The 16,406-nt window shown below is 46.3% G+C and overlaps 1 protein-coding gene across 1 annotated transcript in view; it reads right to left on the bottom strand.

The window, feature by feature from the left end:
- Nucleotides 1-16,406, bottom strand: part of LOC148501762 (carboxypeptidase O-like) — a 105,006-nt gene that overhangs the window by 16,181 nt on the left and 72,419 nt on the right. Inside the window, exons 6-9 of the mRNA XM_088450024.1 lie at nucleotides 10,738-10,842; nucleotides 9,937-10,044; nucleotides 4,598-4,688; nucleotides 3,716-3,918 (exon numbers count right to left, since the gene is read on the bottom strand). Of these exons, the coding sequence (XP_088306150.1) occupies nucleotides 3,716-3,918; nucleotides 4,598-4,688; nucleotides 9,937-10,044; nucleotides 10,738-10,842 (507 nt within the window). The remainder of the gene's footprint in view (nucleotides 1-3,715; nucleotides 3,919-4,597; nucleotides 4,689-9,936; nucleotides 10,045-10,737; nucleotides 10,843-16,406) is intronic.

Raw genomic sequence — 16,406 nt, 5'->3', positions numbered from 1 at the left:
GGCTGGAGCTCAGGTGTGAGCTCCAGCATCTGGCTGCCGCTGGCACAGCAGGGAGGGAGCCAGGTGCCCCTGGTAACAAAATCTCAGCGGGCACCCTGCAAATGGAGCCTCCCTGTGGCGCTGGGGTTAGGTGGGATGGAGGAGGCGGAACTGGTTCTGTCTCCCGTTCCGGACCACTTTAACCCCTGGTGGGTGTGGGGTCCCCTTATGTGTTGGGGCCCCGGGACGGCTTCCCCTGTCGCCCTCCCCATTAATCCGGCCCTGGCAGCAGCCCCTCCCATGCATGAGGGTAGTAGCCGTGGCTGGTCACGGGCGTGCCAGTGAAACTGTCTTTATTCTCAGATCCACAGAGGCCATGTTAGTTTGCCATAGGAAAGGTACAAGTGTCAATGGTGGGAGCCATGGTGGATGTCAAGAACCAAAGCTGGTGTTACTGTGTGCAGTGGGTGTCTCAGTGCTTGCACAGTTAGGAGCACACTTGTACACAAGGGGAGTGCTGAAACTAGCATCTGCATATTATCACTCTTGTGGCTATAGATATGATGTATGCACGCAGGCTATAGCTATATGATGTATGCACGCAGGCTATAGATATATGATGTATACACTCAGGCTATAGATATATGATGTATGTACACAGGCTATAGATATATGATGTATGTACGCAGGCTATAGTTATATGATGTATGCACTCATGCTATAGATATATGATGTATGTACACTCATGCTATAGATATATGATGTATGTACACAGGCTACAGATATACGATGTATGCACGCAGGCTATAGCTATATGATGTATGCACGCAGGCTATAGATATATGATGTATACACTCAGGCTATAGATATATGATGTATGTACACAGGCTATAGATATATGATGTATGTACGCAGGCTATAGTTATATGATGTATACACTCAGGCTATAGATATATGATGTATGTACACAGGCTATAGATATATGATGTATGTACGCAGGCTATAGTTATATGATGTATGCACTCATGCTATAGATATATGATGTATGTACACTCATGCTATAGATATATGATGTATGTACACAGGCTACAGATATACGATGTATGCACGCAGGCTATAGATATATGATGTATGCACGCAGGCTATAGATATATGATGTATGCACGCAGGTTATAGATATATGATGTATGCACGCAGGCTATAGATATAGGATGTATGCATGCAGGCTATAGATATATGATGTATGTACGCAGGCTATAGATATATGATGTATGCACGCAGGCTATAGATATAGGATGTATGCACTCAGGCAGCTTTGCAATTGCGATCCTTTGCAGATGTGGTAATGCACTGGAGGCATAATGCCTTCTGTGCATTACCTAATTGAGCTGCGTTCAACGCAGCATCGGTTAATCTGCGTACCATCGGCCGGTTGCGGTAAACCCATAGGGTCCGGCAGCCGGCCGTCGCAGTTTAGAGGAAGAGGCCAGGAAATCTCCATCATCCGACAAGGATCCTGGCCTCTTCCCTTCCCTCCAACTGCGGTGACACACCTCCATTTTGGGTAACAGAGGGCAATGCCACCCCCTCCCCGCCCCCAAATGGCAGCAGACTGTCAATCACTGACAGTCTCCTGCCAGTTTGCAAGCAAACTCGCAGACCCGTTCTCCACAGGCGCAGAGCGGGCCTGGCACCTGCACAGATTCCCAAACATCGGGAATCTGCGTTCAGCAGTGCACTAGCGTGTAACACTGAATCAGGCCCCATGCCTCCAGTTGCACATAGGTTCAAGTATCACATATAAACCGCATATAAACTTCTGCATGCAGCTTTTTCCCCGGACACGCATACAACCAGTGGCGGCTCCAGAGGTGGGGCTCCAGCGCAGTCCAAATTTCAAATATTGGAACCACGCCAACTGCCAGTGAGTACCGGGCGGCGACGTTTGGCAGCTTTTGGGGTGGCAGTTGGTGGTGCTCCCCTATTTGAATTTTGGACTGTGCTGCAGCCCAACCTCTGGAGCCTCCACTGCATATAATCATTTGGAATTGTATTCTACACCAGTGTTTCTCTAACCCAGTACTCAAGGGACCCCAACAATGCATGTTTTCCAGATCATATAGCTGGAGCACAGGTTTGTTAGTTGACTAACACAAATGAAATACCTTGAAAAACATGCACTGCTAGGGTTTCTGTGAGGACAATCACTGTGCTATACAAACTGGCAACTTAGCACAATACCCTCAGGGGTCTATTTACTAAGCAGGGTTAGGAGACAAAGTGAAAGGAGATAAGGTACCAGCCAATCAGCTCCCACCTGCCATGTCACAGGCTGTGTTTGAAAAATGATTGTTAGGAGCTGATTGGCTGGTACATTATCTCCTTTCACTGCTAACTCCTAACACTGCTTAGTAAATAGACCCCTCAGTGTGTCAAAATAAACAGGGGCGCTGAGGGGGGGGGTGCAGGCTCTACTTACCCATGCTCAGGACGGCTGGAAAGGCTCAGGAAGGGGGGGGGGGGGGAATGACAGTAGCACATTGGGCAGGGAGAGAAAGGAGACTACTCAGAAGTCTCTCTCCCCAGCCCAGCGCACATTGCGGAGCGAGGCTGCATCTGCTGAACAGCCGCTGTCTCCTCTCTCTCTGCAAGTGTTAGGAACATATCCTCCCCTTTTCCAAGTGTGCGCGGTGCTGAACATGGCACTGCCCTGTACCGGGGACCGCCACTGCTCTGTGTGACCCTGAAAATGCCCCAGGTAATGTAAACTAGATACATTTAACCCAACAAGTAGCTAAAACCATGCGGTATTTTAGCACAATATGGAAATCTTTATTTAAACTAAAAGCGCGGTTGTATAGTGTATAATGCTATGTCTGACCTAAGGCGATCTTTACCCTTGTGCATGACGGGCCTGATTCAGAATCTCACGCAGGTCCATACGCCTCCTCATTCACAAAGCAGATATTTTGCTTATGAAATGCTGGTGCCACTAGCGTCGGCACTTACATCTACCTCATGTTGGTAGCAAGAGATCGGTCAGAAATAGGCGTCCCCTGGACACATCCATGAATAGGACACAACCCTGGCTACCTGCCCACTACACTCCCATGACACTACCAGGAGACGGTTCTTTTCTCTGCGCTGCGCTCGGCTGATACCCCGAAACGCCCATTTTGCATACTGAGGAAAAAAGTCCTGGATCCATCCAACTAAGAACTGCGTGTGAGTTGCGGTCACAACGCGGCACTCAGACTGACATTACAGACAGTCTGCTCCTGCTTGCTGACACTCTGGCTGCCCCTTCCGGGAGGGATCAGCAAGATCGGCATAGCAGGGGTGTGTGGCCGGCATAGGGGGTGTGGCCGGACATCTTACCCGGCATTTGTGGGTGAAGCGGGGGCGTGGCCATGTGAATGCAATCATGGGGGGTGGGGCAGCAGAGGGGTCGTCAGCCGCAAGGAAGCTTGCTTGCCTTTCCGAGGAGCCGGGAGCTGCACCTAATTTTCGGGAGGCTCCCGGCTGAATCAGGTGGGTAGGCAAGTATGATTCTGCCACCTGTCACAGCTGCAGCAGTAGGGTCCTTGGCACAGAACAAGGTGGATCCCTAATATGGGCCCCAGGCAAATATTGTTTGGTGTAATAAAAGTGAAATCTGAGTTAGCGGAGCACAATTAGCAGAATATAAATATAAATCGTCTTTTAGGAATAAAGTGAGAAATCCCAGGGTACTTGCCATTTCATAATGATTCACAGAAGGGGCGTATTTATGTCCATAAGGCAGGAGAATATATTGTCCAAAGGAATGGATGGTAAGGTACATGAGAAGATTGGATTTCAATGGTTCCAAAAGATTGACCACCCCTTGTGTCTCCAACTCGGATTCAGTGTTTGGTCCGCAGAATATTAAACTCTGACAGTCCCGTGACATCCCTACGGCTGAACAATACATAGAGATAAAAACGTTGTATTAATATTGTAGAGCAGTCAATATTTGCCTATCCTTGTTTGGAGGTGATAAATCATATTACTAGACTACATTATTCCCAATGGTATTGCCGGGGAGACAGCCAACAAGGTTTCTAATACTGGCCACCACAAAGCATGAATTGGGGCTCGGCAGATAGAGATGGTATGAGGGGCTATTTCGCTGTGGTGGAGTATCTGCTGGATGAGCATAGGTGCAATGGAAAGGTGATAGGGGCAATAAACCAATAACTACCCTATGTCCTAGAGTGTGATTTCGCTGCCCTTGCATGCTGGGGTGCGGGGTGAGGTAATAGCAAACTACTGACCCCAAATGACCAAATGGGGCCGTGTAATGTAGGGAGTGGGGCCTGGAATTTAAGTGACGCTTAGATTGCTCTATCCATCTCTCCCTGGTATCGGTGCCAGTCGATTTATTATCTCTGGAGGTGGCATTAAGTGTCACCTCATGGGTTCTCCCTAAACTTTGGGGGGATGGATTCATGGCTTTCCTGCTTTTGTAGAACGTCAAGACCCATATGAACAATGCATGTAAAATTGTAGTTCTGGTAAAATGTGTTTATTTTACTGAATTCCCCTTGATTTCAGCACATAGTGTACAGTAAATGTAAAGCTATAGATTAGCACTTACTGCCCCAATGTGAATTAAAGTTCCGATTAAGGTCTACTCCAAAACAGGTCCCATTATTATGTGGTGAACGATTCTTTCTCCAGAGACGATCCTGAAAATGACGATGAGATATACAGTATATTTATCATTGCAATTAATAGTTGTTTTCTACTTTAACTATGATTTTCACTAAGCCTCCCGCATAGCCAAAAATACAGTACACTATCTTGATGAGGGAGGTTCTCCTATTGGCTGTATGTAGCGGGACCCGGCACATATATCCAGGACCCCTGCTGATCACTCTCAGCCCCATAGGGCTCTCTCTGTAGCCACTCTATGATGTTCCCTGCCAGCACCGGTCTAGCCATCTTGTACTTCTGGCCAGTGCCAGGTAGGCTAATGGTTTATGGGCCAACCTGGTTGGTGGTCATTGTCTGAGCCATTTGGCAGACTCATCCAGCTCCCAAGTTGGCGGGATGGAATTAAGGCACAATGTGGCATAACATCACTCATATTGGAGGAGGCTGGGAGCGCTTGTCACCGAGGTGGGCATGTGCGATTTAAATTCCAGGGCCGATTTTTAATCCCAGTCCATCCCTGTCCCCTGCTTAGTGGAATTTATATTCAAAGTAGTAAACTCATTTGAAAATTGGTACATGAAAATACTTTGACACATTAATCATCATATTAAGCTCTGCTTGGAGGACTTAGGCCCTCATTCAGGGGCACTCGCAAAATGCGAGCGCTCGTTCTGAATGTGGGCGGCCGCTTCTCTTTTGAGTGCAGCCTCCTGGTCGCTAGCCAAGTGCGGCCTCCTGGTCGCTAGAATGTGGGCGGCCGCTTCTCTTTTGAAGTGCGGCCTCCTGGTCGCTACCACCCACAGCTTTAGCGACCGACCAGGTTGATGGTCACGATGGTCAAGACTCAAGACCATCGCGACCATCGGGGCTTGCAACCAGACCCAGGGAGCTTCCTGCTCTGATGGAGGAGGAAGCTCCCCACTGACATCACTGCTGATGTCAGTGCGGCCGCCCACAAAGCGGCAGGCGTTCCCTAAGGAATGTCTCCGTTTGTGAAACCACCCCCCCGCCCCGCCTACAAAAAGGGCCGAGCTGTCGATCACCATCGACAGCCGCCCCTTTTGTATTGAGCTCCGGAGCTAGAGAATTTCTCTCTCGCACTCGCAGTGCGGCCGCTGCGCGTGCGCAGGGCCTAAACATCGACCCCATTGCGAGCGCTCAGCACTTGCCAGCGGGTCTGAATGAGGTCCTTATACTCTGTACATATAAAAATAAAACCTTCTGAAATTAACCTTCTTCTTGCTAGAAAGGCCCTAGCCTAGATACGGAAATCTCCAAATGCACGCACTGCAACATAGCGATAGGTACACAGGGAGACTGATGTCTCAGAAAGATCAATATTAATAACCAAACATCGCCTGTTTTTTTTTTTTTGAGTGATTGATTGACAGTATATTGACGGGATTCATCCTAAAATCACAATGCTGGTGGCAATCTTCTAACCTTTTCCCCGGCGTCTATTCCAATACAGTTTTTTTTAACTGCACTGAAGACCTCATTCAGAGTCGGTCGTACGCAGGCGATGTTCGCTAAACTGCGCATGCATAAAATTCACAATGCGCGTGCGCAATCTAGCTGTTACGATCGGAAATATCTCTCTCCTTGAACTTGGCCAGGTCGTTAGTTTGAGTAACAGGATGAGGCGTTTGTGGGTGGTAACAGGGGAAGGTGCTTGTGAACGCAGGCGTGCCTGACTTTACAAACGGCGTTTTATGGGAGTGCATTATTAACAAAGTAGTGTTATGGCACACGTGACATGGGAGGTTTTTACACTGACTTGATCGTAGTGCTTAAGAGAGGGTATGGTCAACCTTAAGCTCTACGACCAGTTCCGATGGTTCCCGATGGTCTCGATTAATCTTTATATGGCTGGAGATGACGTGTAATGCAAACGAGAAGGGGGCGTATTTTTTGTCTTACGGCCGCATCCTCCCCTTGGTCGTCCAGCTAACGATCCCATCTTAACGACGCAACTTGCGAGTGCATCATTTGCATATCCGGCCCCTTTTCCCTTACGACCGTGCGGCCGCAACGACCGACTCTGAATGAGGTCCTGACTCCCAACTGCGCAGGAGCAAATCTATTATCGACCTTGAAGAAGATTGATATAATTATGATATTTATCTTCTGGATTAAAAACAGAGATGCTGATCCTGTACTGATCCAGAAGATCGCTATGGGACCACCGATTGGGCACCCCTGTCTGAGCAGCAGTTAGAGTCTCTGCACCGAGGTTCCCTGAGGAATATGAGACCACGGTGCTGATTCTGAGCCCCACGCAAATCGCCCGCAAATGCCACTGCTAACGTAACTGAGTAATTTTTTGCTTCTGTGCATGCGCAAAAGTTCCTAAAAACTCCCATAGTGCATTGCTTTACACAAAGTGTCAGCACAACGATCAAGACGCATTGGTATCAGAAACGTGGAAATGTGAGGAGCGTTCCCGGGCGGGGGCACGCAAAAATGATCATTAAGTGGACGTGTTATGGGGGTGTTGCGAGCAATGAAAATGGCTGCATAAACAGATGTGCAGACGCAGGCAAAGACAGAGAGACTGAACCCGCCATAGGGCTGGAGCAAATTTCGATGGTGCGACGGACGTTGGCGTCTAAGGGTGCACCAATCGGTACAGACGCTGAAAGTGGGCGCCTCAAACCTTGTACATTCGGGCGCACAGATGTATACAAGGGAAGGCGTTTGCAGCTGCGTTTGCATAAGGTGGCAGGCGGGCGGCTGCCAATAGATGGTGCTTTGTTCGCTTTGGCGTGTGACTCAGAAACAGCCCCTTCCTGTCTTCTTGAGTTGTGTCGCAAAATAAATACAATTCAAAAAGTGGTTTGGCGGCCTTGGTCCGATTTCTTACCAAGACACTATGGACCTCATTCAGAGTCGGTCGAAGTGGCCGCACGGTCGTACGCCACCGATGTTCGCTATACTGCGCATGCGTAAAGTTCGCAATTCGCGTGCGCAAACTAGCCGCTACGATCAGAAATTTCTCTCTCCTTGAACTTGGCCAGGTCGTTAGTTTGAGTGACAGAATGAACCGTTTGTGGGTGGTAACGGGAAGGTGCTTGAAAACGGGGGAGTGGAGATCCGAACGCAGGCGTGCCTAATTATGCGAACGGCGTTTTATGGGAGTGCATAATTAACAAAGTAGTGTCATGGCACATGTCACATGGGAGGTTTTTACAATGACATGATCGTAGTGCTTAAGAGAGGGTATGGTCAACCTTAAGCTCTACGACCAGTTTCGATGGTTCCCGATGGTCTCGATTAATCCTTATATGCCCGGAGATGACGTGTAATGCGTACGAGAAGGGGGGTATTTTTTGTCTTCCGGCCGCTTCCTCCCCTTGGTCGGCCAGCTACCGATCCGATATTAAGGACTCAACTTGCGAGTGCATCATTTGCATATCCGGCCCCTGTTCCCGTACGACCATGCGGCCGCAATGACCGACTCTGAATGAGGTCCTATATGTGTGTAGTTTGCATGTTCTCCCCTTATTTGTGTGGGCTACCTACATGTGATGCAATTTCCTCCCATACTTACTGTCTGTGTGTGGCAGGATGAGAGAATGTGAGCTCCATCTGGCAGGTGCTGATGTGAGTAATACATATGTCTCTGTACAGTGAGTGCAGGTGCATAAAATGTTAGTAAATATGGTTGAGCATACGCTGCAGAGCGGAGGTGACAAGTGCGTACACAGATGATTGTTATATATGTATATCATTTGGTGCCATCCTGTATTTCCCCTATGCAATGCAGTGATACAGTATTTTCCATCATGCGATCTTGTTACTTTCTGTATAGTGAGTTTCAGGATAAGAGATAATAGCCAGGTAATGTTATTCCTAATCTGCATTGGTTGTTGCTTGGTGTAGAATGTGGCTGTCAGTCATCCAATCCTATATTATAAATTGATTTTTAATTTGCCGATCCAATGACACTCCAATCATGGCATGGTTATAGGTCTTGTTATACAGGTATTATGCCATGCTACACGCGGGTATAACAGGGGCAAATGCAGGATTTCTAAAGGTTTTTTTTTCAAATACTTGATTTGAGTGAGTGTGGCCAGTCTATGAAGAGGGCATATTTAGCACTTAAGCTATCGTCTGTCTCATACAAAGTGTACAGTATGTATGTAACATATACAGGGCGAGCGGGTTTGGTATGGGATCCCGGCGGTTGGGATGCTACCAGTCAGAATACCGACACCCGTAGGTAAGTACCCTAACGCTAACCTCTACCCCTCCCCTAACCCTCTCTCCCTGGTGCCTAAACCTAACTTCCTCCTCTCTGCACCCTAAACCTAACCCTCCCCCCTTACTGTCTAACCCTAACCCTCCCCCTAGTGCCTAATCCCCTAACCCCTAACCCTAAACCTAATCCTCCCCATTCCCCTGATACTTTTGGGATGCTGGAGCTGGGATATGGCGCCAGTATTTAGACAGTCGGCATCCCGCACGCCGGGATGCTGACTACATCCTGGGTGAGCGATCACCATAAGCCATTAGATGGGCGAGCCCGTCTGAGCTGAAAAGGTTATATATCTCTTAGTAAATATAAATACAAAAAATAACCAGCAGATGACAGAAATTATCTCTCTAAGCACGCATTCTCTCACTTCATGGTAAGACTCTTGTCTCTTCTAGCTGGTAGCTGCTCTTTGGTCTCTATGGTTCAGTGCGCTAATTGAGCCCTCAGATCCACACACAACAGACTTGGTAGTAGGACTGGGCATGTGCAGCAACTTCACCCCGTCAGTTATACTACATGTTCTGTCCGCAGCTCTGATAAAATTGTATTATACAATGCTTTTATACATTCTCATGATTTTAGCTGCGGGCAGGTAGGTGGGGGTTTCCTGGCGACTGGAAACCCCCCTGTGTTTGCCTGTTTATAGTCACCTGTACAATTCTTTATGCCGTGGCTGAAGCTCCGGTGCCCTACGTCTGTTGCCAACTGCCAACTCTGCTGTAATTTGCCAGGACAGGTCATAGAAACAAAAATATTACTCTAGTTACCCCTTCAATATCCCATATCAAGTTTAGTGCAGAAAAGCTGTATGTTTTATGTTTTATGTATAGTGACAGCTTTGGCTTAGAACTAAATCATGTTTCTTTTTATTATTTTCTTTGCAGACAAAGATCAATCCTACATCATAAGTAATTCACAGAAGAGGACATTGAATATCATATTTCTAAAATGACTTATTCTTTACCGATAATGAACCCATCCGACAGTATAATATCAACCAAAGTATTTTAGAATCTTACTGTTGTAAAGGTAAAAATGTATCCGTCAACGTTTAGCACCGGTACAACATAGAAATCAATCTGCTTCAGGAGCTTTTGTATTAAAGGTTCATCCTGTCTTGCAGTAATCTGAAATATAAAATAAAGTGAATGAGGTTTTGGGTAAAATATGGTGAGTGGACAATGCATTTTGTTTATGAGCGTACAACATTTTTAATGAGCTGTCAGTCCACGTTTTCCAGGTCTCCCAGCAGGTGCACAGGTGTATTTGTTACTCACTGATACATTTTAAAAGATCTACAGGCGGAGCTACTGTAACTATTTCACTTGTGATTCTGTGAGGAGACCTAGAAAACATGCACTGTTTGGGGTCCTGAGGACTGAGGGCCCGATTCAGACCCGGAAGCTAAGAAGCGTTCGCTCGTAGCACAATATTCTGGTTTTAACTCTCATGGGGAGATTCAATTCAGTGTGAAGTTCCCTCTGCGCACACAGCTAACCTATCTAATTTCTACTTGCACCTCTAAGCGAGGTTTTCCTACCAGATGATCCGCATTGTATTAGGATGTGAGATTCTGACCAAACCTCGAAGCTGATTGAATGAACCCCTAGACCTAGAGGTGCTGTGAAAAAAATGCTGCGGGCCTCAGGGGTCCGAGAACCCAGAGAGTTTGGGAATCACTACCCTAAGCCTCTTATAACAGCTGAGCTCACATTTCCTGTGATATAATAAAGGTTTAGTATTTGGTGGCAACATTGTTACTTTGTAACTTTTTTGAAAATAGTTAATTACATATCACAAGCATATTCGGGAAATTGTACCTCTTTCATAAACCACTGGCAGTAGGCGACAGCGATCCACTCCCGAGCATGTATGCCGCAATCCATGAATATGACTTTCTTTGTCTTGACTGATGGCAATCCGATCTGCAAACAACACAGGTGTATACCTTGCTGAGATGGGGATGCAGGACATGCACAGAGACTTTTACAGCAAAAACCTGATTATAAATAAAGTATGATTGTTTTTTCTCTTTAACAACTATACATGATATATATATATATATATATATATATATATATATATATATATATGTATATATATATACAGTCAGGTGCATAAATATTGGGACATTGACAGAATTTTCATATTTTGGCCTCTATTCACCACCACAATGGCTTTGAAATGAAACAAACAAGATTTGGATGTAATTACCATCAAATTAAATCTGAAGGTCTGCAGGTAAATCACATCTTGTTTGTTTCATTTCAAAGCCATTGTGGTGGTGAATAGAGGCCAAAATATGAAAATTCTGTCAATGTCCCAATATTTATGCACCTGACTGTATATGATCGGTTGATTGCAATAGCCTCCCCGTGGCCTCTGACACTCGCTGTGGTCTTCCGCACTAGCGTAGGTGACACCACTTTAATAATGGCTGTTGTATGCCTATGGACAATATTAAAGTAAACATCATAATATTAAAGGCAGTAGATATTTTAAAAACAAAAATATTTAAAAAAAAATCCAATTAGGCAAAGTAAAGTGAGAATAGCTCCCAAATGGCGCAGTCTCTGTATACCCGGAAGTATATCACTATACCTCCTCCCACTAGGCATCGCCTTATGCCGACCTTTCACACTCAGGGGTCTATGTACTAAGCCTTGGAAGGAGATAAAGTGAACGGAGGTAAGATACCAGCCAACCAGCTCCTAACTGTCATTTTTCAAACACAACCTGTGACATGGCAGTTAGGAGCTGATTGGCTGGTACCTTATCTCCTTTCACTTTTTCTCCATCCAAAGTTTAGTAAATAGAGCAATAAGGATTCCAAAATCGCTGGTGTCAATAAATGAAGCTGGGAGATATGTGGAGAGACAGAAAAAAAAGGGATTTTCCCTCCAGCACACTGCAGCAAAATCAACAAAAATACTTGAATCCTACATGATAATAGAAATTCAGAGGTATTGGTTTACATACATTTGCAAATATATGAATAAGCGCTGGGCCAACGTCAAGGCTCCTCTATACCAGCCTCCCTAACATTATGGGGTTCACATTCGAGACGCAGGGAACCCCAAAAGAATCCAGCCAAGGACTATCCCCAGGGCATCACACGAAAAATGGAAAAAAGGTGATAGTGAAGTGTAAAGTACAGTAGTGTAAAGATAAATCAATAAGTGTTAATGGTAAGGGGTTAAAATTACATAAATAATAGACAAACAAATAGAAAGGTGATAAAAAAATATCTATGTGAATTAAGTGGTGATGCCCTGAAAAAAGGCCCAGCCAGAGCAACTTCGGGGGCCCCACGCCCAAACGCTCCCCCCAAAATAATTGATGCTACCTAATAGTAGCACCCACTCAAGGTCATATAATTACAAATTAATGTACTGCATAATAACAGTACATGTATAAGCTGAGAGCAGACTCACCTAGAAGGTACCCCAGAAACCTCCTAATGGCACTATTCAGACCAGCACATCCTCCCAATGCTGGCTCCTTTCATGCCTCACAAAACTGCAAACAAAGAGTATAGTGGTCGCTTACATCAACTTAATGACATTGCACAGGTGCTTGTGTAAACCCCACCCTTTACAAGCACCTGTGCAATGTCATTAAGTTGATGTGAGCGACCACCATACTCTTTGTTTGCAGATATGTGGAGAGACATAGCTCCAAATGTTTCAAACCCAGGTACCTTTAGATATGCTCTACATAAGAATAAATCTGGAGGAACCTTTTTGGGAGAATATTGGGGGATGGGGGATAAAAACAAGACCAGTTCATCTTTGCAGGAAAATATCATTATTATGTTTATTATCTGTAAGATTTATTGCCACTTATTGCAGGAAGATAGAGTGTCTGGAGTCACCTGACCTGGTTTTTTTTGCACTGGCATATTTATAATGGGTAAATGGGTTCTCGGACGTGAACCCCTTAATGTTAGGGATGCTAGTATAGAGGAGCCTTGACGTCTGCCCAGCGCTTATTCATATATTTGCAAATGTATGTAAACCAATACCTCTGAATTTCTATTATCATGTAGGATTCAAGTATTTTTGATTTATCTGCAGTGTGCTGGGGGGCAAATTCCTTTTTTCTGTGTTCAGTGTAAACCCCGCCCTTTACAAGCACCTGTAGTATATTAAGCTGATTGAGCTACTACCATATTTTTTGCTTGCAGTTTGGAGGCATGAAGGGAGTCAGCATCAGGAGGAGGTGCTGATGCTTATAGTGCCATGTGGAGGTTTTTTGGGGTACCTCCAAGGTAAGTTAGCTCTCAGCTCATACATGTACTGTTATCATGCAGTACATCAATTGTAATTATATGACCCAGAGTGGGTGCTACTATTATGTAGCAATAATTATTTTGGGGTGAGCGTTTTGGAGTGGGGCCCCCGGGTTGTTCTGGCTGGACCTTTCTCATGGCATCACCACTTAATTCACATAGAATATTTTTTCACCTCTATTTGTTTGTATATTATTTATGTCATTTTAATTCTTTTACATTTCATTAACACTTATTGATTTATCTTTACACATCTATCCTTTTACACTTCACTATCACCTTTTTTCTCCTTTTTCGTGTGATGCCCTGGGGATGGTCCTTGGCTGGAATTTTTTGGGGTGCCTTGCTTCTCGGACGTGAACCCCTTAATGTTAGGGACGCTGGTATAGAGGATCCTTGATGTCGGCCTAGGGCTTATTCATATATTTGCAAATGTATGTACACCAATACCTCTGAATTTCTATTATCATGTAAGATTCAAGTATTTTTGATTTATCGGCAGTGTGCTGGGGGGCAATTTTCTTTTTTCTATATTTATAATGGGTGTAGGGTACATCTGAGCACCCATAAAATATATTTATATTGCGGATAACACAGGCGAAATAACAGGGAAAATGGAGCTGGTGTAAGCGCAGTAGAGAAAACGCAGGAGAAACCGTTGCCGGTGACATTTTCCTGGTGATACTGTGTGCGCATGCCACAACTCCAAAGTTTGAGAAACTAAAGGACAAATAGTCCTGAGGGAAATTAAATATCCAAATCAGTATCTGCAAATTCATTACAAAGGACAGGCAGCTTAGGGTTAAAGTTTTAAATAGGGAAGGGCTAAAACTCAGGATGCAGCTATCAGGCCAATCAGATTACTGGGGGTAGGAACCTAGGATGGGCCTATAAGGGTTGGGTGGGTGGAGCTTCAATCTTTTTATCTGGACAGTGGACAGTTTTTGCTGCAGTCTGTGATTCTGGTCCAATTTTGGTTTTATTTTTCTGATTGCTCCCCATTTTCTGGTCTGTTTCTTCCTCCCTCTCTATGTCCCTGTGCTACATTTGTAACCTTTCACTTTCTCCTTTCTTTTCTGTCAGACCCCTAGTCCCCTTTCTCTTTCTTTACAGTTTTTACTTTGTTCCTTTTCTTTTTCATCTTGCTTTGATCTGTCCCCTGTTCCTCTCTTTGTGGTCACCATGCAACCCAGCCACCTATCTTTACCCCTTGCCCACTTTTGGGATGCCATCTAGGATACCCTTCGGCCACTTGACACCCCCCCTTCTGCCCGCATTAGTGGGGCCTCTGCCCCGCAGTCATGCCAGACCTGGGATCCCTCCCCACAGTTGTCAGTGGCCGGGATCATGGGCGCTGTAGTTGCAGCACCCATGGCTGTCCCTGCCTCCCACAAATCTGCAGCCACCAAAAGTCCACTGGTCTCCCGTCGCTCACGACGCACATGCTGGTGCACCAGCAGTGCACTTGTGCTGCTCACCACATGCACCTGCTTCCAGGAGTGACTCCTTGGGTGCTGGTCATATTGGCGCTGCAGGGGACAGGGCCTATGAGCCGACTGAGCCCCAGATTTCAGCCACTGATGTGGGCACTGCCCTCTCCAGGGGAAGGTGCTGTGCAGTATGCCCCAGGAACTGTGCATAGTATAAAGCAATCAGGTAGCGCTGGTGCCCAGTTGGATCCCCTGTTAGTGCAGCAGGTCCAGGGGGTGCTGGCTCTGTTACAGTGATTAGTTCCTAGTCCTGATACTCTGCCTTGCTCTATGGGGTTGCTGTAGTCCATGGCCGGCGTTCCTTCTCCATTTTCCTCAGCTGGCATGTCAGCTCCTCCAAGCCCCTTCTCCAGCTGGGGCTGCTCCGGCTGCTCTGCCCATAGGAATTTCACAGCTGGAATTCCAGTCCAGGCCATTATTTGCAGCTTATTTTTTGGTCTTTATCCTGCCACCCTCATCCCTCTGTTGCTGCAGCTCCTTCTGTCCCTGCTCCTGTGTTGCCTTTGGCCCCCAATGTGGCGCCTTGCAGGCAACTCCCCACTGGCCTGACTGTTCCCTCTCCCCTGGCCCCCTTTGGCACTGCACTTGTGGCTGGCGATCCTTTTAACCTATCTTATCCTCTAGTATCACAGGTACCCGTCTCCTCTGGTTTTGTGTTGGAGGGCTCCGGTGATGCTGTTCCTCTGAAACCTGGTCCTTCAGGCTTTGGTGTGGTGAGGTGATGCCATCATGGTTCTGATACATCAACTTTCGTTGAGATGGCTTCCGATGCTGCTGCTGTGATTCTGGTGAGATGTCTTTTCACACTTACCTGTCAACTTCTCTCTCCTACTCTTCAAAGTCTTTAATTAGTGATAGTGATGCTTCCTGCGGGGTGAAGGCACATGTTGCAAAAAAGGAGTGTTGTGATTCCAAGTGGCACAGGGCCTATAGGGATCATGGGTAGATGTGGACTATTGCTCTAACACATCCATTTCACAGGGTTTGTGCTAGCGCGCTCAGGAGAAGATTGCTAAGGGTTGATATGTTGACGTCTTTGCCCTTATGGCTGACACCAAAAAACAACTCCGGCTTGCTAAGTCTAAGACAGACCAGGGGGAAGACCAGTTCCACACATATGAGAACTGGCTGGCTGGCTTCTATGTCTTTGTGGCCTGCTACTTAGAGACCCCCAACGCAGGCTAATAACATTCTCCAGTACCTCCATATGATTCATGACATGTACCGATGAACCAGGGTAGCCATGTGGAATCTCTTTGATGGGCAGTACCAGCGTAAGCAGGATTGCCTCCCTGTGATTAAGTTTGGCTGCAAGCATGTAGAAGTTTGGGTGGGCACAGATGGCCCTGTTGGTGGACATGGTCCTCCACAGTCCCCTGCCACTCGCCCAAGGTCCGAACCTGCCAGTGCAGTCACTGCTATGTATATAACAATAGTCAGTGTCAATGAGGCCCACAGTGCCCCTTTTGTCATGCCTGCCTCCATTGTGGGGGCAGTCACCGATCCTGTGATTGTAGAAAACCCCCCGGGAAGCTGGGCTAGTAAGAGGGTTAGTAAGCCCTCAGCCCTCAGCAGAAACTGGACCTCAATATAACATTTGCCTCTGTTGACCTAGACACCATAGCCAAGAGGCTGGCCTCATAACCTAAAGTGAAGGATGCAACCATTTTGTCCCTAGGTTTTTTGGTGGGTTTCACTCTGCCCGTTG

This window comes from Taudactylus pleione, unplaced genomic scaffold (assembly GCF_031769625.1).
Source record: "Taudactylus pleione unplaced genomic scaffold, aTauple2 ptg000503l, whole genome shotgun sequence".
Lineage (NCBI taxonomy): Eukaryota > Metazoa > Chordata > Amphibia > Anura > Myobatrachidae > Taudactylus > Taudactylus pleione.
This window is presented reverse-complemented; position numbering and strand designations above follow the sequence as displayed.